Source organism: Mirounga angustirostris, unplaced genomic scaffold (assembly GCF_029215605.1).
Source record: "Mirounga angustirostris isolate CCGP_5_RB_7025 unplaced genomic scaffold, mMirAng1.0.hap1 SCAF_7, whole genome shotgun sequence".
Lineage (NCBI taxonomy): Eukaryota > Metazoa > Chordata > Mammalia > Carnivora > Phocidae > Mirounga > Mirounga angustirostris.
In genome coordinates, this window is record NW_026991715.1 from 150,322,123 (window position 1) to 150,347,315 (window position 25,193).

Genomic DNA, 25,193 nt, shown 5'->3' on the forward strand with positions numbered 1-25,193 from the left:
GCTGACTAGAGGCTGGTGGGAGGCTGATGGAGGTTGATGGAGGCTGACTGGGAGCTGATGGAGGCTGACTAGAGGCTGGTGGGAGGCTGATGGAGGCTGATGGAGGCTGACTGGGAGCTGATGGAGGCTGACTAGAGGCTGGTGGGAGGCTGATGGAGGCTGATGGAGGCTGACTGGGAGCTGATGGAGGCTGACTAGAGGCTGGTGGGAGGCTGGTGGGAGGCTGGCGGGAGGCTGATGGAGGCTGATGGAGGCTGACTGGGAGCTGATGGAGGCTGACTAGAGGCTGGTGGGAGGCTGGTGGGACGCTGGCGGGAGGCTGATGGAGGCTGATGGAGGCTGACTGGGAGCTGATGGAGGCTGACTAGAGGCTGGTGGGAGGCTGGTGGGAGGCTGATGGAGGCTGACTGGGAGCTGATGGAGGCTGATGGAGGCTGACTAGATTAGGCACAGAAGGGTGGCCTTCCAAGGAGGGGAATTTTTCTATGTCTTTCTCCATTTGCATGATGCAAACAAATACATCCTTGGTTGACTTCTCTCTGGATCTTGTAACCTGGACAAATTGGGCCAGTGTGACAACTAGCAGAGTGGGACATGTGCTACCTGGTAAAGTGCCAACCACCTACACTCCCCACACAGCTCACCCCTCACAGGAAGGGTGAGCTCCACTGCACACACCTGTGCCTTTAGCCGATCAGGCTTTGGGTGAATTTTATTTATTTTTTAATTAATTGATTTTTTAAAGATTTATTTATTTATTTCACAGAGAGAGAGAGAGAGAGCAAGCACAAGCAAGGGTAGCTGCAGTCAGAGGGAGAAGCAAAGAAGCAAAAAAGAAAAAGAAAATAAAATTAAACCCAAAGTAATTAGAAGAAAAGAAATAATAAGAATTAGAGCAGAAATCAATGAAATTAAAAACGAAATCAACAGAGAATGTCAATCAAACCAAAACTTGGTTCTTTTAGAAATGGTGAGATATACTCATGCTGCACTTAGAGAAATTTCAAGTCCTGAATGCTTTCCTATTTAAAAATAAAGAAGATAAATATCCCTTTATTTTTTATTTTTTTACTTTTTATTTTTATATAAAAATAAAAAGTAAAAAAATAAAGGGAGCTTGGGTGGCTCCCTAGGTTAAGCTTCAGACTCATGATTTTGGCTCACGTCATGATCCCATGGTTGTGGGATCAAGCCCCGAGTTGGGCTCCATGCTCAGTGCAGAGTCTGCTTGAGGTTCTCTCCCTCTGCTCTCCCCCCCAGCTCACATGTGTGCTCTCTCTCTCTCAAATAAATCATTAAGTAAAATCTTTAAAAAAATAAAGAAGATGAGCAAACAGCATTCACTCAAAAAGTTTTTAAAAATGCAATGAATGATTACCTAGAAACTAGAAAGTCTAATTAAAATAAATAAATTCAGAATATAGGAATTGGTAAATAGTAGAACCAGGTGATTCTTAAACTAAAGAATTCTAATAATCCAAGATCAGGGTTTTAGAACAAAATGAGCACACCTCATGAAAACGCAATGGGGATGCAAAAGGCCAGGAACACAGATAATAATATGGAATATGGCACATATTTATAATAGGGGATCAAACTTCCTTTGGAGATTAAATGTCACTGTAGCATGTATTCTCAGATTTCATTAGTGAATTTGTTGTTACTATTGTGTGTGTGAGTGTGTGTGTGTGTGCTTTTCAATTTTATGAGATATTTCAGACTAATTTATTACAAGGACTTAAGCTCCTGTTAGAGGGGACACACCTATACATGCACTGTCCAAAATGGTGGCCCCCCAATTTTAATTAAAATGGAATAAAATTAAAAATTCAGTTCTCTATTTGCTCAACAGCCACACATAGGTATTCAAATATAAATTTAAATAAAGTTAAAATTTTAGTCTTACAATTACTCAGTAACCACATGTGACTAGTGATTACCATATTGGACAGCACAGGTATTTCTATTATGGCACAAAAACCAGAAAGAACTATTCTAGAACAACTGGTAATAAGCAAATCTTCATGAGCTTACTTTTTAAGACTAGTTTGCCAGATACAGGAGAGGTTGCTACAACATTTCTCTATCATAGTGTATAACATACAGTTAGGAACAATCTTACAAATCACCTCCACTAACATCTTTATAGAATGGTTCCAGCTGAAATATTCAAAACACGTTATCTTAGATTGATTGCTTAATTTGATTAATTCTGATTGATACAAAAATATCTGAACTAAGAACAACTCAACCTAAAATTCTCAGATCTGTTTCTGTACATTTCCAAGACACAAAGAAATAGTTAAGCAAAGTCATTGAGTCAAGGCATTGAATATAGTGCTGTTACTCAATATGACCAAAATACCATCAATTAAACATTCTACTAGATTCCCCTCAAGAGATGTATAACATTTAGACATGGATTAAATTCCATGGGGGGACAAACTCACAGTCCTTCTCATCCAAGGAGTGTGTAGTAGGTTTGTTCATTCATTCACTCACTCATCCATTCATTCATTCATTCGATGAATATTTGTCGATGGCCTATTATGAACCAGACACTCTTCTAGACAATCCAGCTCTAACTATGAACAAAATAGATAAATATAACGGCCTCTTTGGAGTTTAAATTCCAGTGTAGGTATGAGGGGAGACTACACAGTACACATAAAAAAAAATCCTAAGAAGTTAAAAGGCAATGTGTCAGTTCTTCCCAACTTGATCTAACAATTTAATGCAACTCCAATCAAAATTCCAGCAAATTATTTTGCAAATACCACAAACCAAATCTGAAGTTTATATAGCATGGCAAAAGACCCAGACCACCCAAGTCAATATTGAGGGGGAAGAACAACGTTTTAGGCTTGACGCTAGCAACTTCACAGCTTCTTATAAAGCTACAGTAATCAAGTCAGTGTGGTACTAGAGAAAGCAGAGACAGATGCATCCACGGAACAGCTTAGAGAGCTCAGAAACAGACCCATGTAAGTGCAGGTACGCATCTTTGGCAAAGAAGCAGAGGTAACACAATGGAACAAAGACAGTTCTTCCAACAAATGGTGCTGGAACAACTGGACAACCACATGCAAAGAAATGAATCTAGACACAGACTTAAATCTCTCACAAAAATTAACTCAAAAGGCATTACAGGCCTTACTATAAAATGCAAAACTATAAAACTGCTAGAAGATGACCCAGGAAAAAAAACCTAGATGACCTTGGGTATGCAATGACTTTTTAGATACAACACCAAAGACATGATCGATGAAAGAAAAAAAAAAAGGGAAAGAGATTTTAGCGCTGCCAATCAAGATGGCAGTACGTGTTTCTAAAGAAGCTGCAGAGAGAGGAGGCAGTGTGCAAACCTCTGTGCTCGCTGGGAAAGAAAGAGCAACAGGTCAAGGACAATGTGGGGAAGTCACAGCAGAGTTGGACAGCCGCTGCTGGGGTCATCCCAGCAGAGAAGTGGGTCACAGTCACGGTGCGGGGTGGGCGCACGTGTTTCTCATGAGACATCATGGGTCCCCGGGGTGTCGTCACCTGGGTCTACAAGCCATGTTTTGTGCTCACACTCAGTCCCTCCAATGGCACCCTTTGCTCTGCACCACAGGCTGCCGGCTCCGGGCGAATCCTGACACGAGCTTATCAGGCAGACCCTGAGCCCACGCGTCAGCTGTTTTCCTTACTTGACTCTGCCCCTGGAAGTATCTCTCTCCCCAACTGGACATCTAGTCCCTCACGATGGCGCCCCTTCAGCTCCAGGTTCCAAGCTGGTCACATCTTATTTCTGTTAATCATATTAAATCGGCTGTATTGATTATTGATCACCTACCATGGCCCTGCCTCAGTTCCAAGAACTGGATGCTGTATCATTGTCAATAACCCTCAAAACAGACTTGCAAGGCAGGGATGTGGGGGGGATAAAGAAATAGAGCTTGAACATCCCAAATGTCCATCCACGGGTGAATGGATAAAGCACGCACAGCATGCGCTTACCACGGGAACGGGGAGCTGATGAACACAGTGGGGGTCCGCGCGCATCATGCGGATCACAAGGAGCCGGAGCAAATGACCCGTATTGTGTGAGTCCATTTCTAAGAAAGGTGCGGAACAGGCACAGCTGTGATTCGGGAAGCAGATCAGGCTGCGGTGGTGGGGCTCTGGCGGGGGGGTGGGACGAGGCCTTGGGGCGCGCTGATCTCACAACCAGGGCGGCACCGCCCCGAGGCCCTCGGAAGGGTCCACGCTCACAACGGAACACAGAGCAAGAAATGAGGCCAGAGACCGCACCTGCCCAGGAGCAGGGCGTGTGTCCCGCTCCTCCCCAGACAGGGTGGGTGTCCTCAGCCTGAGAGAATCTGGCTGTCTTCTTTCACCAAGGCCCCTCAGAAAGGAGACTGAGATTTGAAATCAGCTGTTTGTTCACCTGTCTCACCCCCGCTGCCACCAAATGGGCAGCCGGCAAGGTAGGGACCAGGAGCCTTCCACCTGCCCGCCCACGACAGGACCGGACCGACTCTCCCTGAGGACACAGTCTACGGGTTGGGGGATTGATTATCCATATATCCAGCCATGCTCTTCAAAACCGTCTGTCCCCGAGAATCCTCAGAGCGGCCCACTGAAACCCATGCCCCCTCCCCAAGCTCTGAGTCAGCAGGTCTTAGGGGAGGGGTTCATGTGTTTAAGAAGATTCACACACACTGCTTGTGGCAGGAGGACCAAGGCCCCTACCCCCTGTGCTCATCCACCTTCCCCGACTTGCAGTCCTGCTCTCAGGGAGCAGGACAGACAGGGCGCCTGCAGGATAGCGTGGTGGCCGGATGTCTCCTGTACAATAAACCACTTGCTAGGATACTGTTGGAATTTGTGTTGAATTTGTTATACATGCGTTTCCTCATTTTCAAGCCAGTCCCAATGAGACACCCATATTTTCTGGTGGCAAAATGATAAACATCAAACATAATCCCAAGTACAACAATCTGCACTGAGTCCCCTGGGGCAAGCCCGAAGCTAGGGCAGGTAACAGCTGTTGGAACGCAGGGCTTGGAGTGGTCACCTGGGCCCGCGCTCTGTGTTTGACATGTGATATTCCAGGCAGTTCCCGTGAACGCCTGTTACAATGGACTCGACCTGACCATTCACAGGCTACAACTGTTACACATGCCGGAGTCGCCAGGGGACCACGAGGTTATAGCTGGTCCTATTTCCAGGCGGTCAGCTCAAACTGTAGAATCATTACACAATGTGGCAATGCGTATCCAGGTGGTCTTTTTTAGATGCCTTCTTAATACGCTGTTATCAAGAACTTAGGAAACAAATACCACCTTTTTTGTTTTTTTCCTTTTTTTAGAAAGAAAGCATTGGCAACACCATGGCAAAATCAGTCATGAGCATCGAGGACCCTGCTCTGTGGGTCCTCCAACAGCATTGTCATACGATCACATGATTGCAAGGGACTCACTTCTAGAGAACTCGGGCTGGTCCCTCACTTCCAGAGTAACAAAATAAAACAAAACAAACAAAAAGCAACAATAACGCAAAGAAACCAGGCCTAGGTCGGTTCCTTCATGTGACCCCAGCGGGCTTCTCTCAACCTCACCGGGCGGCCCGCATCACCCTTGCCAACCAGGGAGCAAAGGACTCACTCCCCACTACGGCTCAGGGACAGCAAGTCCACATAAGCCCGGGCACACTCTCCCCTCCTCTCCTGCGGCCACGGAAACAACCCAAGCAACCGCCTAAGCATGCGACCCTGGAGTAGAACCCAGATTTTTTTATTTAAATTCAATTAGCCAACATACAATACATCATTAGTTTTCAGTGCAGTGTCCAGTGATTCATCAGTTGCGTATAACGCCCAGTGCTCATCCCTTCACGTGCCCTCTGTCGTGCCCTCTGTCATGCCCATCCCGCAGCTGTTTTGAATCACATCTTTACATTCTTGTGAATCGAGTGCATGTGACTTCTAATTTAGCCTCCTCGATTACTGGAATCACTTCCATTCTCTCCATCAAGTATCCCCAGAGGCAGGGGAAGCTCACTTATGTTATCTGGCCCATAACTGTACTCACGAGGACTTGAGACCTTGATGCTAATCTTGCAGGGGCCAGGGCCTTCCGTAACCTCAGAGACGTATCACGGTTCAGTTTGACCTTTACATACTTGGAAGTTGTTACTATACTTTTAGAAATATCTGCCCAAAGAGTTTCTCAAATAGATGATTAACAACTTACTGCTAAGGACAAGGAAACTGAGAGTCAGGTAATAGAGGATGGGGGCCATACCACTGCCCTAAACTTGAAATAATCTGAATAATCCAGGGACCCTCATGACACAAGCCGACTCCTTTACACCAAAATGCGTACACTTAAAACAACGATGACTGAAGACTGCGTGGCCCCCCGGCACATCCCCTCTCCCACAGACACCCACCCATGTGCCGAAGCTCCTGGGCACGCTCAACTCCACATGTGTAAGTGTAAGATATTGCTTAAAAGTGATTAAAATACAGATAAGAGTAGGGCGCCTGGGTGGCTCAGTCGGTTAAGCGACTGCCTTCGGCTCAGGTCATGATCCTGGAGTCCCGGGATCGAGTCCCGCATCGGGCTCCCTCCTCAGCGGGGAGTCTGCTTCTCCCCCTGACCCTCCCCCCTCTCATGCTCTCTCTATCTCATTCTCTGTCAAATAAATGAATAAAATCTTTAAAAATAAATAAATAAAATACAGATCAGAGCTTGAAACACTGTAGATGATCAATACACAAGATCTTGAGGGGCCTGGGTGGCTCAGTCGGTTGAATGTCTGACTCTTGATTTCAGCTCAGGTCACGATCTCAGGGCGCTAGGATCAAGCACCATGTCTGGCTCCCTGCTCAGCAGGGTGTCTGCTGGAGATTTTCTCCCTCTGCCACTCCCCCTGTTTGTGTTTCCTCTATCTCAAATAAACAAATAAATCTTAAAAAACAAAACAACAACAACAAAACAAAACCTCAATATCCCTGCTCAGATCACAGACCTAGTCGTTACAGGGCAGCTCCAGGGCCTGTGGAGTTATTCATGTTCAGGTTACCACCTCCACCACCCCCCAAAATCCAACAGACTGAAAAGTTTCTAAAAGGAGATTTTTTTTTTTTAAATATTTTATTTATCTGCCAGAGAGAGCACAAGCAGGGGGAGTAGAGGGAGAGGGAGAAGCAGACTCCCCGATGAGCGGGGAACCTGACGTGGGACTCGATCCCAGGACCCCGGGATCATGACCTGAGCCGAAGTCAGAAGCTTAACCAACTGAGCCACCCAGGCGCCCCGTTTTTGTTTTTTTTTTTTTTTTTTTTTAGTCAGTATATATGAATGGGTGTGTGTGTGTTTCGTTGGCAAAAACAATTCCTGGCAAGTTATATTGTTTCTTCACAAAAGAAACTGTAAGAAGAGAATGTCCCAGGACGAGTTCTCTCAGTTCCTTCCAGGTGAGACATCACCTCTCTCGCTCAGCAACAGCTGTTATCACGATGCTCCTGAAGATGCCTTTCTGTCAATTCTCCACGTGCGGCTTTGGCTCAAGCGCACGGAAAGGAAATAATGCTGTTAGAAATACTGCTGTCGTGTCCACAGAGAATGCATGGGGCCCAACGGCTGTGACCCGGGCTGAACAAAGGGGGCCAGACACGATTTATGATCTTCAACTTCTGTAGCCTTCCTTGATTAATTTTGGATTAAAAAAATGCTTCTAACATATGTTCTCTGTCTCTCTGTCTTTCTGTTTTTTTACTGCTAACTCATATAATCCCGTGAGCTGATAAGCATGAGCTATAACAGACACATAGGCCCTCCAGAGTTCTCAGGGATCATGGCTTTCTGAGGGAGAGTGTGGAGAACTGCAAGCTGCCCCCAGTGCTTACACCCAAGTGATTAAACCCAGGTGCTGTACATCCAAGTTCTTCTAGTCCTGACAAGATCCAATGTTGCCCAACCAATTAAACTCCAAGGATACAGACAGACAATGGCCCTGTGTGGGAGCATGGGTGCTGGATGGAAGGCCCATCATGTGTTCTGCGATCCAATGGGCATGTCTCAGGACCCAGGCTCTGATCCTTGAAGGGTAGCAGCTTTGGACAGGTTACATAATCTGTCTGAGCCTCAGACTCCCCTTATACAAAATGAGAATAAAAACTCTTCTCAACAGATGTTAATAAAATGAAATGCAATAGTAATGCATGCAATGAATCTACATGCAGAAATTCCTGACATACAGTCGGTGCTTATCAGTTACCTTCCCTATTTATAATGGTTCCATTTTCATGTTTCACTTAAAACCATGAAATGACACCACTGACACATACTTTAATGTACATGTTCCTATGAGAAAGCAGAATTCACCATGTGTTTGCTCCATAACAACCAAACATGGAATACAGGTTGTGTGTAGGCCTTTTCAAAATGATGACACATTGGTACCAGGGTACACAGAGTATTGGAAGAATTGTAGGTTCCAATTTCTCCCAAGCTCTGGTTTAGGAGTTGGAGAAAAGCAATGGGTAGGCCAGAAAAGAAAAACAGTGCGATACACCGTGTTTGCGTGAAAGCATCCCCGTGCACCATGCTGTCTGCTTACCAGGAACAGAGGAACCACCATACCCCAAGAACCACCAAGCAAGTCAAAACCTAAGGATGTGTTTGCTTTTCCCATGAGACAAAAAAATATTACCAGAGGCTACCGTCTGGGCACAAGCTGATCATCTGGGCTATAAGATGATTAACTTGACAAGAGAGTGGGAGGAATGTGTGGATGGAAGGTGAATTATAGCCCCATGCTCACTGGGTAATTGTGCTCATCATAACAGGAATTCCCCCCCAGAGCGCCCAACTAAACATGATGGCAATGGCAGCCAGACTCTTTGATACTTCTAGGTCTCTCTGTTTTCCCAGATATAAGAATAAACTGTGTGTTATGCTGATGGGACTCTACAAGGCTACCCACATGTACTCTGTGTCCACAAGAGCAGAGTCTCAGCCGCTCCATCCCCTGCAAGAGCCCAAAGGCCACACATTCGACAAAGGGCAGATAATAGGGCTGAAGCCAGAGAAAGCAGAAGTTGGTTGTGGTTGACTTTGAAACCAAGATCAAACAAAAATGACCTCTTGAAAGTCTCTAAATCGAATCCATTTCACAGCACACGGGCTGACAATGAAATCTGAGCTGTGAATAACTGCCAGATGAGAGGATTAATTTGCAAAGGATACAACAGGACGTGATACCATCTCAGAATGTAACTAATATGCTTGGCCCTCCTGGTTTGATTCAGACGTTGGATAGAATGGATATTCGCTCCTGATCTTGTTACCGCATACATAGCAGTTTTATTACAGTATATGTATACAACTTGAATGTAATTCACTGGTTTATATGTAACCAAGGACTGCCTCTCAACAATTTAATTTTAGGCTCTGGGCCTTAAGACACTTTTACTAAATTGCAATCTGTGACTTCGTCAAATTATTCTTACTGATATGGATCACATTTTAAGACATCAGTGCCCACATCAGTTCATACCCTGTGCATTCCCTATACACCTAGAGGCACAGACGTCCCAGGGACACTGAACCTTCCTGTGAGACTGAAGCTGGGTTGGCCAGTTCTCAGCCCTGAGTGCACATATGGGACTCCACCCTGCGGTGAAGCTGGGGTTTTAAGTTTTTAAATAAATGTAAGGAGGGTTTTCATTAGCAAATGGAAATGTAAATTTTGCATGATCCAGCCTGTATTTAGAACCAAAATACAAAGAAAACTGCTCCCCCACAAAGTCCCTGCAACCCTTATAACCTGGGGATTCAGTTCTTCCAAGACACTAGACTGGAGCACATTTCAAATATGTGGGCATTAGCTATCTTCCGAAAATCTCATAAACCAAGCAGCTCTAGTTCTTCCTCCGGTAGAGAAAAACGTGATGCACGTTATCACTATCCTTTCAGAGGGTTGACAACAGGGAACTTGAAGGTGTTGGGGATTGGTAAACTCAATTTTATTAGAATGAATAAGCCCATAAGCTGCTCCCCAGTGGATAACAGACTGGATTACCGGAGGCAGAGGTAGGACATTATGATTGATATTAGACCAAGGAAAGTTTTTATATAGTAAACATAATTATGTACCAAAGCAATATTCAAAATTCAGAATAACGATACCGAATGGTAAAGGAAAGGTTAACTTAGTATTGACCCTCAGAAGGAACATGCAATGGCTTACGTTTCTGCATACGCTCGGTTACTCGGCACAGTGCTTATACATTTACACGTTCACTATTTACTCTCCCAAATCTTGCACACATACGTGCACATCTCAGCTGGTCACGGAACTGAGTTGTAAAATAGCCTAGCTTCTCTTCTGGCTTCTTATTCTGCAGTCCATCACTCTTCGTTTTATTACCTAATGAGGACCTGCAATGGGAATAGTCAAAACTGGCTCAGCTTTAGTGAGAGATAATCTCTGCAAATAAAACAAGGTTTATGGCTCCTTTGGCTGCTGCAGGGGGAATGCAGAGGCAAAATGTCAGCTATTCTGGGCACTTTCCTCATTTATGATACTTTATTAAGCACAAAGTAATCTCCCAGGTATTGAGAAAGGACAATGTAAATGTGTGGGCGTAACCCATGCTTCTAAAAATTGCATAAACTACACTCTTGCATTTTAAATCGCTTGCTCAAATGATACGTCTTTTTATCATCCCAAGTGCTTTCAATAAATCACCCAAAAAGCTTCACTGTAAATGAAATATATTCTGATTCTATTCCCATTTCATCTGTGGGGCTTCGCTGAAGGTCAATGTAACTCCATCTCCAACCTGACTTGAACCTGCTTGCACTGCAACGTGGGCAGTTAAGTTGCTAGTTAGGTTTGTAACCACATTTTTTAGTGGAGTAACGGGGGAGGCTGAGGAGAAAAGAACATGCTCAGCTCCTACTATGCACCAAGCTCTGAGCTGCGTGCTGGGGGCTTTGATGCAAAGAGCGTATCACCCCATCTTCCTGCAACATGGTGACATGGATGTTATTCACAAATTAAGGAAGTGCAGAATACTGAACCTTTGGGCCAGTAAATGTGAGAAATTCCAAGTGAACAACACCTCTGTGACTCCAATGGCCATGTTTTTTCACTACGTTTCCAATTTGGTTATCTTACTTAAGCAGTCATTTTATTCTGTTTCTTGTTTGAATGTCTGTCTAAATAGAGATCTTTCCTCGCACGTAGACAGTTTGTGTTCTTTTACTCATTTGCTTCCCAGGAGGATCACCACAGCCTCGAAACTGTAGGTGTTCCAGTGCTTACTGACTGGCTTCGTTCAGGATTGTAATTTTTTAAATGCTTAATATTTAATTTATCTCAACTAACTTAACAGAGTAGAAATGGAATTTTTTTTTTTTTAATTTTAGGGTAAGTGCCAAAATTTCATCCCTAAAAGTTCATACAGAATAAGTCCGCTACATCACTTTTTGTGAAGGATTCAAGGTGGTTTAAGAATACTGTTCCTCAGAAATCCTCATGCGCAACAGGCAATCCCCCCTGGTCATAAGCCTGATAACTAAAGAAGACATGTGTCCAAGACACAGAGACACAATTATGTCCCTATGTTCACACAATAAGGTCTAAAAAGCTAAGAGGTGGACAAAACCACTGTTTTCTGAATTGTACTTTACACAAGTCATATCATATCCTATCACCCAAATACATCGCAATGTTTCTTATTTAAAATTTGTTTAGAGATTCTGTTATGAGAGAAGTTACTCGTACGGGTAGGCCTGGAAAAGTGCTCACTCACAGGGGGCCTTTCCTGAGACCATGTGAAGTGAACAGCCCCGGCATTACTCTTCCTTGCTGTGGAAGTATGTTTCCAGGACCCCAAGAGACAGGCTTGGATCCATGTAGTGATTGTATGGGAAAAGCATGCCTTCCAAATCAACTTAGAACCATTTCTAGATAGAGCTTTTCACAGTTACTGCACCTTCTCTCTGGATACAGGAACTCTCTCCAGCATAGATGGAACTAGTATCTAAAGCAAGGACTTTTCATCCATGCATCCATCCATCCATCATCTATCCGTCCACCCATCCATCCATTTCTCTATCCATCTGTTCATCTACCATCCATCATCCACCCTCCATCTATTTATCTGTCCATTCATCCACCCATCCATCCATCCATCTATCATTTTCATTCATCCACATCCACCCACCCGTCTACCCATCCATCCAATTACTTCCATGGGCCATGAACACTGCTAGGTGCTGGAGGTCGTGAAAGGGTTCCCAACAACCGTGAACTTAAATGTGGCTTTATCACAGGAAAAAAAAAGTGCCTGCTTTTTCTCCTAGGAAAAAAAAGATACAATGTACTCAGATGGAAATGTAATATATGATGAAATGAAATGACCTTAAGGTCTTTAAGGCAAATATTTTCCACAGACTTTGCATAATTAAAATAAATCACCAATGGCTCAAACTACATTTCATTTTAAATGTTTTGCTCCAAATTTCTAATGTTTGAAGGGTTGAAGATACAATTATTCAATGACAGAAAATTGGGATGATTGGATATATCACATCATTGTCTACTGAAACTCTGTTATTTAGTACCATTTTTAAACTAAAGGCAGCCAACCATTTCAGCATCACTATAAATCTGGTGAGTAACACTATATGGATCTCTTTTTACTTTTGTCTTAGTTTAATTTAATTTTTGTTTTAAAACTGGTAACTTTTAAAATATACTGACAATGTATACCTTATTGGATATGCCCATTTTCTACTAAGGAAAAATAAGAATCCTGCCTACATGCCTTCAGATTGTGAATTTGCAAATGAAATATTTTTATTTAGGTTTCCTATAATTTCACAGAAATTACTGAAAAGAATATATGAAATTAATACTGTTTTCACGATTTTAAAATACTGGATTTACTTGATTTAATGTCTTTAAAATACATGCTGTTTTTCCTAAAAACATAAAAATAAACTCTTAAGTAGTGAAAAATATGTTTAAAAAAGGACAAAGGATGATCACTGTCAGTAGACAGAGGAATCAAAAAAATGACACATTCCTGGAAGAACAGGGGAACAGAGTATCAACAGAACAGCAAATGTTTCCAGTGGTTTCCACAGGAGTTCTGAGACTAAAGGAACCTGAGAGTAGGGTCAGGACTACTGAGGATGGCTACTGTCCCATGTGAGCAAGGACAGGACTCCACAGAGTGTATAAACTCACTTTGCTACAGAGTCTGGCCTCAGGCCAGTAGACGATGATACAGTAATCTCTCGTTCAAGAGTGATTCACAGGGACTCTGAAAACACACACCCACACATGCACACCCAAGCCCGAGTCCCAATTTATTCCTGTATAAGAAGTCCTGAAAGACAACCTTCAAGCCTACTCAGGAGACATGCTTCTTCAGGCACCAGGCAAACAACACAAGAGACTTCATTTCCGTCGGATCAGTGAACCAGGGCGGGCACAGCCCACCGCAGGGAAGGAATGTGTGCGTGTACTGGGTCCGACATCTTCATTCCCACCAGGAATAAGCCTGCTCCCAGGCCGGGTGAGGTCTAGTCCTTAAGGTCCAGTCTTTCCCTAGACAGGGCTTCCATGTCCCTACTGTTTTACTTTTGAGTCTCCATTTTTCTCTCCTCCAGATCAGTGGCTGTGCGATGGTTTCTGTAAAGCACCAGGACTGTTTTGTCACCAAAATATCTCTCATTCATCGAATAAACTTTGGAGGGCTTTACTATATGCCATGCATGATTGACAACGCTGGGGATAAAGCAAGAAAAATTCATGAATTCCTGCTATATTCTCAATATTTAGCATAGTAGACAGCTCGCTTAGTATGTAGAAATCATCCTTAGCTCTCACTCCCCTTTTAAACTCTGCTTTGTGGGCACCTGGGTGGCTCAGTCCTTGAGTGTCTGCCTTCGGCTCAGGTCATGGTCCCAGGGTCCTGTGATCGGGCCCCGCATCGGGCTCCCTGCTCCGTGGGAAGCCTGCCTCTCCCTCTCCCACTCCCCCTGCTTGTGTTCCCTCTCTCGATGTGTCTCTCTCTGTCAAATAAATAAATAAAATGTTAAAAGAAAAAAATAAACTCTGCTTTGTGATGTTGAGGATGGAACTCTATAAATCCCACTTCTTCTTTGCCACCTGCTCACTCTCCGGCTCTAATAGACCACATAGTGAAGGACTGGACAGACCGAAGAAGGTGGAAGAACTTGTACCTTCTTGTCTGTGCCCCTTGGACCTCCTCTCTGCCCCCCCACATTCTGTCTGCCCCCTGTGGACTTCCTGTCTGCCCCCCACACCCCCGTGGTCCTCCTGCCTGCCCCCATGTGGACTTCCTGTCTGCCCCTACCTCCGTGGACCTCCTCTCTGTCCCGCATGAACTCCCTGTCTGCCCATCCCGCACTGTGGACCTCCTCTCTGCCCCGTGGACTTCCTGCCTGCCCCTCCCCGGACTTCCCGCCTGCCCCCCGTGGACCTCCTACCTGCCCCATGGGGACCTCCTGTCTGCTTCCTGATCCTGTCAGCCCGCTTCACCGGGCAGAAGCAGCCTGCTCCAGTCTCCAGTTTACTTGAAGAACCCGCAGCATGCCCCCTCAGGAGTCCAGCACCAGCTGGCGAGATCCTTCTCGGGAGTTTGAGCCCCGCTGAAGCAGTGAAATTGTAATAACCAAGACTCCACTCTGTTCCCTCAGCCCCAAGGGCTGTAGCTACTTCCTGCATTTGCTATCTTGTAAAGCTTTTGTATTCTGTTTTTAATTTTTCAGTTAATACCTATTTCATGCATTGCATTAATTCTCTCTTTTCAAGTTGTGTGGTTTCTGTGTCCTAACTGGACCATGACTGATACAGATAACAATAAATACAAAACAAACAAACAAACAAACAAACAAACAGCAGGGAAGAGGATAGGAAGGATGTGTGGAGGGGGGACAGTAGGCAATTTTAGATGTGTGGGTCAGGGAAAATGACATTTAAGAAGAAAACGACCATCCTGCTGTGGTTGAACCTCAGGCAAGAAGAATCCTGCTTTACAGAGCATGGTTTCACCTGGCCTCCTCTCTTCTCTCTGGACGAGACTGGACTTAGTCTTGAATAGTCACTGCCTACAAAAGCAGGCTTCAGGTATAGAGAATCCTAGACTTGGAGCATTCCCCAGAGGAAATGACCACAGGGATCATGTTCCTGCTTCCCCAAAGAGACCCATTTGGCTGTCTCAGGCAGATCTTGCCCATGAAGAAAATCCTGCCCCACTGGTTGTGGACATGAGCACCTTCCGATGATCCTTTCAGCAAATATTCTACTGACCGAGAGTGTCCATATGAGGGCTGTCCTTGGCGTATCTGCCTCCTGATAAGAGACATCCAGAGTACTGAGCACCAACCAGAAGGGAAGCCTGCCATCTCTCCTCTACCCACTGCCACCTGGCCCAGATCTCCAGACCAAAGACACATTTCCTCTATTTGTAAAACCTCTGGCACAGATTCCAACATTCACATTCCTTCAATTGGTTCCCCAGTATGTGAACAAGTAATAGCATCCAGTGTGTTCAGCGAAAACATCACCAGACAGAGAATCTGAATACATGGGTCCTACACCTGTCTCAATCCACCTGGCCTTGCAATACTGGCCATGTCAACTGCATGCCCCTGAAGCTCAGGGTCATCACCTGGAAAAAAAGGGAAGTGGAGCAAAATTATAGATTCTATAATTAAATTCCTCTAACCATCTCATTCGTGTTTATAATGAACGGTAAGCTAATAGAAAAAATCTGTGGTCACATCAAGTGTAAAGGATTATTTAAATGTTACCTTGATCAGGCTCCTTGCTGGGCCCAACACGGGGCTCAATCTCACGATCCTGAGATCATGACCTGATCTGAAATCAAGAGTCGGATGCTTAACCGACTGAGCCACCCAGGCGCCCCTTACTGTACTTATTCTTAAGGAACTAGCAGAAACATATATAATTATCCAGTGCTGTCCTTTGGTTCCCCACACCCACATATAAATTTCCTAATAACTACCAACTTTGGCCCTACTTCCTCTAAAAGCCTTAGTTTTTCTACAATTTTATTACATGCCTCCCAAGACTGACATATTTTCAACCTGGTTATGCCATCCCCAGCCTTCTCAGATTGGGACACTGCTCTTAAGAACTCCTATTATCTCTTCTGACCATGACTGTGTTGGGTTTTCCCTTCTGCTCCTGCGTTATTTTACTGGCTCCAGAACATTTTTCAAAGTCAGTTAAAAGTCTGGCAATCTTTCAGGCAGTTTCCTAGGATTTATTGGGTGCTGTAGAAAAACTCTCGATGACTGGAGTTTCCAGAGAATCCCTGGAGTCTGAGGTTGGGAATCAAACTTAGGACAGTTCAAACCAGGGCCCCGATTAAGTCTCCAACCAAGGGAGGGAATTCTTAAACACACGTGACAACTGTTGCATTTATAAGTTTTCCAACATTGTTGAAAACAAGAGAATAATTAGATTTTAGGAGGAGTGATATGTAGCCTATCCATTAAAGCTTTAACAGACACAATGCTGTAAGTAAGAGGAGCAAAATTTCACGCAGATTTTGTGCCAAGGGTAATTGACAGACTTGATACTCTTTGGAGGGGGGGAGCTAAAGTGATAATCCAAGTACAGAACTTGCATAAAATCCATTAAGAAAATCTAATCCTGTCATATGCAACAGCATACATATCTAAAGGAAGCTCATCAATAGTACTGAGTAATGGAAGTTTTTAAAAATAGTTCATCAGAAACCTTATTGAAAAAACCATTTCTGGGGGTGCCTGGGTGGCTTAGTCAGTTAAGTCTCTGCCTTCAGCTCAGGTCATGATCCCAGGGTCCTGGGATCGAGCCCCGCATCAAGCTCCCTGCACGACACGGAGTCTGCTTCTCTCTCTCTCTCTCCCCCTCTGCCCCTCCCCCCTGCTCATTCTCTCTCTCTCAAATAAATAAATATATAAAATCTTTAAAAAACATTTCTGAGTAAACTATGAGCTTCAACAGAAAATTCAGGGTGTTTGGCATTAGCCATGGAAAGAAATCAGATGAAATGAATTCTAAAATTAATTGTATAGTTATTTATACCTCAAAACAGAGGTTGAGAAAATATAGTATGTTTTTGTAAATTTGAAATACAAGCATTTGTTGCAAGCAAAAATACGGTTTATGTTAACAGGAAGTTGGGGATACAAAGATAAATGAAGCAAGGTTTTTTGAAGAGCTCACAAACAAACCTGTAAATAAATAATTACGGAATGCATCCATATATATTTTTAAAAGAGGCCCCTTCTACAGTATAAATGGGGATCCTAAGCTCTGAGAGGACTACATGCTGAGGAAGGTGGCACTGAACTGGACAACAAATGAGAGAATCATGACCCCTATGGGAGCGTTCAAAGATGATGCCATGAAAATTCACGTAAATGATCTTGCAGGTCCCTGGAGGGCAGCTACAGCCTGGTGATCTTGGGACGCAAAAGTAGTCTATGGTTTGAAGTGCTGGTTCTTGAGTCAGGCTACCTAGGCATAGATCTCACTCTTTTAAGAATTATCTTGAGAGTCATCTGTAAAATGGGGAAAATAAAGTGGTCTTGGGCAATGATCTGTAAAATGTGTTAATAATAGCACCTACTGGAGACTGACTTCCCAAATGGAAGTGTGAGGGGTGAGGTAGATCTGCTCTCCAGTGAAATGATCATTTAATTGCTGAAAAATCACACACACACACACACACACACACACACAGAGAGCCAAGACATTTAAAGTTTCTATAAAACTCCCTAAGGTCATAAAAAGTGGAGAATCAGCTATTGAATTTAATTGAAACTTGGAAAGATGGGGAAATTTGGTGGCATCTGAGCCATGGTCTGGTCACCTACTCACCCTGTCCCCAGTCAATGTGACAGAGCTCTACTCCAGACACGTGCAGCCAAGAAGACAAGGGCTCCTTGTTCCCCCAACGTCCATTCTAGAACTGTTTCCACAGAAGCAGGAACAAGCCACCAGCATCTCTCCTCTCCTTAGTTCTACGTTGCAGAAGCTCTATACCAGGCAGGCATGGCCATGGGAACTGGTTTGCCTTCTGCAGGCCACCCCTACTCTTAGGCTGGAAGCTCCACTCCAGGCTCAGCATGAAGCCCTGAACATCCCCACGCCAGCTCTTCTGTAACATACAGGCTGCCGTCCAGGAAGCAAAAACAGAGAAGACCAGGCACCAACATCCTCATCCAGAGCTCCACTCACAGGATAAGGTCAAGCCCTGCAGAGGCAGAGTGCGGCCAGCATCTATAGATTTGCTACAATATGTTCTCTATGATGCTCAAGTTCTAGCAGAAAATTATGAGACATGCAAAGAGACAAAAAAGTGTGACCCCTACACATGAAAACAGACAGGCGCAGAAACTGCTTCTGAGAGGACCCAGATGTGGGGCTTAGTAGAGAACTATGTCAAAGCAACTATTACAAATATGTTCATGGAACCAAGGAGAAGGATGTCTAAAGAATTAAAGCAAGGCCTAATGACAATGACTTATGAAATACAGAATAAGGGAAATTATAAAAATAACCAAATGGAAATTCTGGAGTTAAAAAGTACAATATCCCAAATGAAAACTTTATTACAGAAACTTAATAGATTTGAACTGCCAGCAGGGAATCAGTGGATTTGAAGATAAATTGATAAAAATGTTGCAATTTGAAGTGCACAGAGGAAAAAGCAAATGAAGGAAAATGAGTGGAGCCTCCGAGAAATGTAGTAAGGCATTAAGCACACCAATATATGCATAATGAGAGTACCACAGGGTGAACACAAAGATACCCACACCCATAAACATCACAGTAAAAATGTAGAAAGACAAAGACAAAAAGAAAATCTTGAAACAACCATAAAAAAAAAAACCCAACTCCTATGCACAATAAAACTGCAATGAGATAAACAGCAGACTTCTCCAGAGAAACAATAGGGCTGAAGAGGCAGTAGGATGACATCGTCAAAGTGCTGGAAGTAAAAACCACTAACTAAACAATAACAAGAATAAAAACAACCAAACCACCATCCAATGATCTCTATCCAGCCACTCCAAGCCCCAATGAGACAGCACTTCATCCACACCAGGACAGCTATAATAAGAAGGAGGATAAGTGCTGGCCAGAATGAGGAGAAATCAGAATCCTCATGCATTGCTAGGAGGATACAAAATGGGAACGCTAATGTGGAACACAGTCTGGAAATTCCTCAAAATGTTAAACATAGAATTTCCATAGGACCCAGCAATTACACTCCTAGGTATAAACACAAGAGAAACGGAACATATGTCTGCACAAGAACTTGTACACAAACAGCAGTGATAGTCACAGCCAAAAAGAGCACAGGCAGTGAGATCCATCAACCGCTGAAAGGATAGATAAAAAATGTCGTATGTTTAGCAATAAAAATAATGACGTTTTGATACACGTTACAATGTGAATGAAACATGAACACATTACACCAAGTGAAAGAAGCCAGTCACAAAAGACCGCAAGTTGTATGCTTCCCTTTATGAGAAATTACCAGATTAGGCAAATCTACAGAGACAGAAAGTTAAATTAGTGGGGTTTAGGACTGATGGGGCTTGGGGAATGGGGACTGCCAGGGCTTTCTTTCTGGGGTGATGCAGAGGCTCAGATTAGGTGTGGTGAGGCTTGTACAACTCTGGAAATATACTACAAACCACTGAATTATACATTTCCAATGGGGGAAATCTCTATGATGTATGTACTACATAACAAAAAAGTTGTCTTTTAAAAAAAATAGTACCTATCTGTTAGCGTGGCCATTAGGCTAAGCAACATAACAAATGATAGCCAAGCATGTGGCACAGAACCCTCCATAAATTAGGGTCGCTCCTTCCGCTACTGTCCTGACCATCACTGTTTCCCACATTGTCACCACATGGTGCCTCAGGAAAGGCACGTGCTGTGTGACAGGCCTTCACATGCCTAAGCTTGGTGATCACAACAGACCTGTGATGTCAAATAGGTAGAGACTTAAGAACTATACACACCACCCTTTTTTTTTTTTAAATAACCTTATTTAGTGAAATACGAAATATTTTGAGTCAAGGTTCTTGGTGGCAATATTAGGAGGACTTTAGAGGTCTTCCTAGGGTTTACAGATGGTGCAGTGGAGAGTTCCATGACCTTGACAGATATTATCAGTCCTTCCTGGGGCAGCCTATTTCTCCACCAGGCATCACACCCCGCTTCTACTGTAAGGATTCAGGTTGGACAAAACTACCCCAAAACCATATGCGGATGCTGCCACCTCCCAGCAAGGCAGGGTGACGCACCCTCTCTGCCCCTCCTGGCACCCAGACGTGTCCTATTTCATCACTGAAGCAACACTGCCCATTCCCTGCCTCTCTCATCACACAACACAGATCTGAAGTGCATTTATTATTCACGAGACCCTCAGGAAAACACTCATTTTAGTTTGTTAAGAGTATTTATTTACTATAAATAAGGCAATCAGCTTTTAACTTTGATGGTGTTCCTCAAATCCATTTTTAGAGAATGATGGCAAAGTGCTCCCAAACACAAAAGCTGGGAACCAGGTGAGAAAACGATCTATCAGATTGGAAACTGCATCATCTCACAATTGTCAAGCATGTTCTCTACCTGAAGTCATTAAACTCTTAGTTAAGCAATATATTTTAGCTTACAGGTGATAGTCCCATACTGTAGGTAAAACCAGAAGAACAGAATATATATATATTTTTTTCTCCCCTACCAGGGATCTTGTTTTCCAAATGCTCTCTCCTTGAGGTGTATGAGGGATAACAGGTCAAACCAAAAAGAATTCTACTGACACCTGATGGCCAGCGAATAGCTGGGTCAACCAGAAACACCGAGGGGGGAAAACAAAAGCTTAACTGAGATCAACCTAGGACTTTAATTAGATTAAAAAAAAAAAAAACAAGAATAAAAAGAACAAAAAAGGAGCTGTCCTCTAATATAAAACCATGCCATTTTTCATCATACTTGAAGAGATTTGAAAGATGAGCAATGGGATAGATATCAATCAGTAAAGAAATAAAAGACTTGGCAGCCACTTGAGGGATGATCCCATTCAGTATTTGTTATTATCTGGCTAATGAAAGATGACTTCTTATCCTCCCTTTTTCTTCTTTAAAATGCTTCTGATTTGTTCTATCATATGGCAAATGCCCCTGAACCCCACACTCATATAAGTCTGGTTGAGGTCATTTCTGTCATGATCACCTACAGACAAAATAATCAGTGAAGTTGGATTTAATGTATTTGCAAGATTAATGGGGAAAGCATACAGATTTCTATTCCAGTGACCAGAATATTAAATTCCAGGGTTCATTACTCACAGGAGTCTTTTTTCTGCTCTTTCACTTCTTTATCTCACACGTAGTTGTCACTTACAAGTGAGCCGCTAACTCCCATGGAGATCAAAGAGACCCAGACATCTCAAGCTGCTGCCAGCCAGTTCTGCTCCTGGGACCGACTCCAGAGCAGGGCTCAGCCATCGGGAGAGCCTGGGCTCACAGAGACCCAGGGCATCAATAAACCTGCACCCCTGCTGGGTTAATGGGAAGCACCTCGCCCAATCTCCACAAACAAATCCAAGGCTACCAGCTCTGAAGTCATGGCATACCTCCCTACCACACAGATGGCTTCCATTTCCAGTCTGAGCCTTCGTGAAAGAAAGCCAAAGAAGAGATCTCTTCCTTTAGTGAATTCTATGAAGAGTTCTAGCCCTTTCATTAAGGAAGATCTGTTCTTCTTGGGAGAACACGGAAGAAATCAGCCACACTGTCTTCAATCCTAAAAATTATGCGAAATAACCACCACCTTATCTTTGGGAAATCTCTATTGTAGCCATTCTCCAATCAAAAGCCCTTTACAAATTAGAGTAGACATGGAATCAAGCCATTCCAAACGCAAAGCAGGCATTAATATTTTTTGAAAAATTTTAATGGGATTTAGCATTTGCACATATGTAGTATTTGAAGGGACTGGTTACAAATGCTGCTTCACCATCCAGTATCCACACACACTTGCACAAAATCCTTATAAGATGCAGAGTCTGAATTCCCTCTTTCCAAGAGAGAAAAAAATTTAAGACAGACTTAAAGCATTTTCTAGAAATATAATAAATATATAAAAACCTGTTTGCCAAGGGGCACCTGGGTGGCTCAGTCAGTTAAGCGTCTGCCTTCGGCTCAGGTCATGATTCCAGGGTCCTGGGATCGAGCCCCGAGTCAGACTCCCTGCTCCACGGGGAGCCTGTTTCTCCCTCTCCCTCTGCCTGCTGCTCTGTCTACTTGTGCTCTGTCAAATAAGTAAATAAAATCTTAAAAAAAAAAAAAAAACCTGTTTGCCAAACCTTTACTATGGTCAAGACCTTAAAACATTTTGGCCACACATTTTTGCTCAGCTACCTAAGTCCTGTCTTGCTCATCTGTGTCCGAATGATTAATGTACTCAAGACTCAAAAGTATCCGCTAAGCTTTTCTTCCCTAAAAATATGGAAGTATTTTAAGAAAATTAAAAGACAAGGCATTGGGATTTCGGCTTGGGGCAGCCCGAGGGATGCAGGTATCTTCTCAATGGGGCCAGACGATCGTCACTGTAAGGTCCCAGCAAAGGGGACCACCGGAAGCATTCAAGTGATGTTCAGTGTCTACATCAGATACTAAGAAAATGGGGAATGTACCACAGACTCATCGGTCCAGGAAGTCTTGGACTGCCGCCGGGCCATGGCTTCATCACCGCATTTGGAACGAAGGCCCTATTCTGTCAGCATGTGATCCTCAACAGAATGGCAGAGGTAAAGTGCTTCCCAGCTTCGGATCAAATAATCCACCTGGCCCATCAGTTTCGTACTGCTGTTCTATTCGGAATGAAGACATTTCTGCGGCGCTGCACGGACCAGTGAGTTACGGTGGAAGCGGCCCCTGGGAAGTTCTCTATGTCAGACCTGGCCATGAGCTTGAAGTACAATTTTCACACTGGCGCGCTCTTCCCTGGTTCTTGTAAAACAACAGAAGTCTGGGCATGTGCTTCTATTGCCAAGTGTGCCAAAGAACGACATATTCTAGAGAGTATTACTTGGCGATTTCCTCCTGCTTTTACAGACCAAAGAAATGTGTCCTGCCATAATAGCGGAACCAGCTACAATCTCTCAAGGGAAACAGCACCCAGTCCCCTATCACACACCACTCACACCCAAGCTGTACTCACCAAACCTCTGCACGTTGAGAGAGCCACCGAGGAATTTTTGTGGGATCGTAAGGAGCCTTGATAGAAACAGAAATCCTCAGGCGGGAAGGTGTGCACGGACTTAGTACCTCCTTTCCCCAGTGTCTGCACGATAAATCCGGGAGCCACCAGGTTGCTGGAAGCTTTCAGCTCCATGTGGAAGTCGTGCCTGAAGCCCTTCAGCCGAAGGTGGAGAGACTCCACCCCGAGCTGGGCCAGCGCCCTCTTCCTCCTTTGAGGGTGTGTGATTTCGTGGGACACATAGTCTCCATTGTGGTCAACCTCATAGGGAGACACCAGGTCATATTCTGAAAGACAAAGAGAAGGTGTGGCTGAGTAAATTCAGGATTCTGAAAAGAATCAGGCAGTCTTGGAATATAATTTATTGCCAGAGGCCACTTCCGCCCAATAAAAATGATGGGAGGAAATGTCAGCATTGAGCCAAGCTCAAATCCGTACCGTAGGATGTGAATAATCATAGTCAGGAGGGAAAATCTTCAAAGTGGCCTTTAGAGAAGTCTCTGCTGCCCCAAAATATGTTATTCCCAATCCAGCAAAATCTACAACACTCCAAAGGAAAAACGAATCACAGACCAAAGAAATCCGAAAATGGACTTTTAGGATTATATTTCATAATGTTTACTTTGCACTCACGATAACATGTGATCATTTATGGTTCTAAATATTTTTTTTAGCCATGCTTGTTTTTTATAAAAATTTTCATTGAGCTGACATGAACTTTAGCTTCAAAATACCAACAATTTATCAAAAATTAGTTAAAAAGACAACTACGGGGCGCCTGGGTGGCTCAGTTGGTTAAGCGACTGCCTTCGGCTCAGGTCACGATCCTGGAGTCCCGGGATCAAGTCCCGCATCGGGCTCCCCGCTCAGCGGGGAGTCTGCTTCTCCCTGTGGCCCTCCCCCTCTCATGTGCTCTCTCTCTCTCAAATAAATAAATAAAATCTTAAAAAAAAAAAAGACAACTACGATGGCTATACTTTGCTGCTTAATATTTTAACAGTTAATTGTTAAATCAAGGAATCCTACAAATCATATGCAGACATATTCCAGATGCTAACGTTTCCTACACGGTCTGCTCCCACTGAATACTGCTGTCCGCCCGCTCACTGGCCTGAGTTCTTGGCATGACATCAGAGTTCACCACCCAGGGTCTTCCCCAATGTGCACCATGGTCTTCTGCCCACTCTGATTCATAGTATACTAGCCTAAAACACATTCAAATACGTAATTTTTTGAAATGTGAAGAAAGGGGCTTTCTGCTTTCAGGGCACCCACACAGGCCTGTGGGGCATCAGGGGCCGACAATGTCACAGCGTGGCCCTCTCTGTGGAAAGCATAGACAGAAGCTTTGCAGCTCCTTTCATTATAAAATGTGCACCCAGGAAGCTGTGAAAGTCTCATAACCGGGACTCTTTTCTGCTTTAGTGCGAGTTGGACATTCTTCTTAGAGTCATAAGATAAAACACAGAGATGGTGTTTGGTCAGAAGTAAGCAGTATTTGGGTAATAACTTTTTCTGGAAAAATGAGGTTTTCTTCACAACCAATCTGTTTCAGTGCAGGTGTCCGTCCATGGGTCCCTGTGCCGTCAGGAACAGGGAAAGGTCACACTTGAACAGGACAGGCAGCCAGCACCGATCAGAAATGGCACATGGTGGGTTGGGGGAGAGAGAGCAGGCCGCAGATGGTGAGGCCCTGCCTTGATCCCCCCATGCTGAAGCCAGTGGCAAGGTGTGTGTCCAGGGCCGGCAGTGAACTCGATCCAGTGGCAGGATAACCCAACGATCGGTTCTGGCCTTGGCGACCCCAGGGAGGCCGTTTGCTCCGGGCAACAGCTTCGATGTGCGACCTCAGGGGCCTG

General features: G+C 44.0%; 1 protein-coding gene across 11 annotated transcripts in view; it reads right to left on the reverse strand.

Annotated features, from left to right (window-relative positions):
* ADAMTS16 (ADAM metallopeptidase with thrombospondin type 1 motif 16) overlaps positions 1 to 25,193 on the reverse strand; it is a 145,647-nt gene that overhangs the window by 115,000 nt on the left and 5,454 nt on the right. For all 11 annotated transcript variants that reach the window (XR_006788494.3, XR_008505165.2, XR_006788495.3 and 8 more), the window contains exon 3: positions 23,296 to 23,621. Coding sequence is in view for 7 of the 11 variants with exons in the window: in XM_045863764.3 (XP_045719720.1) it covers positions 23,296 to 23,621 (326 nt within the window). In the remaining 4 variants the exon portion in view is untranslated. The remainder of the gene's footprint in view (positions 1 to 23,295; positions 23,622 to 25,193) is intronic.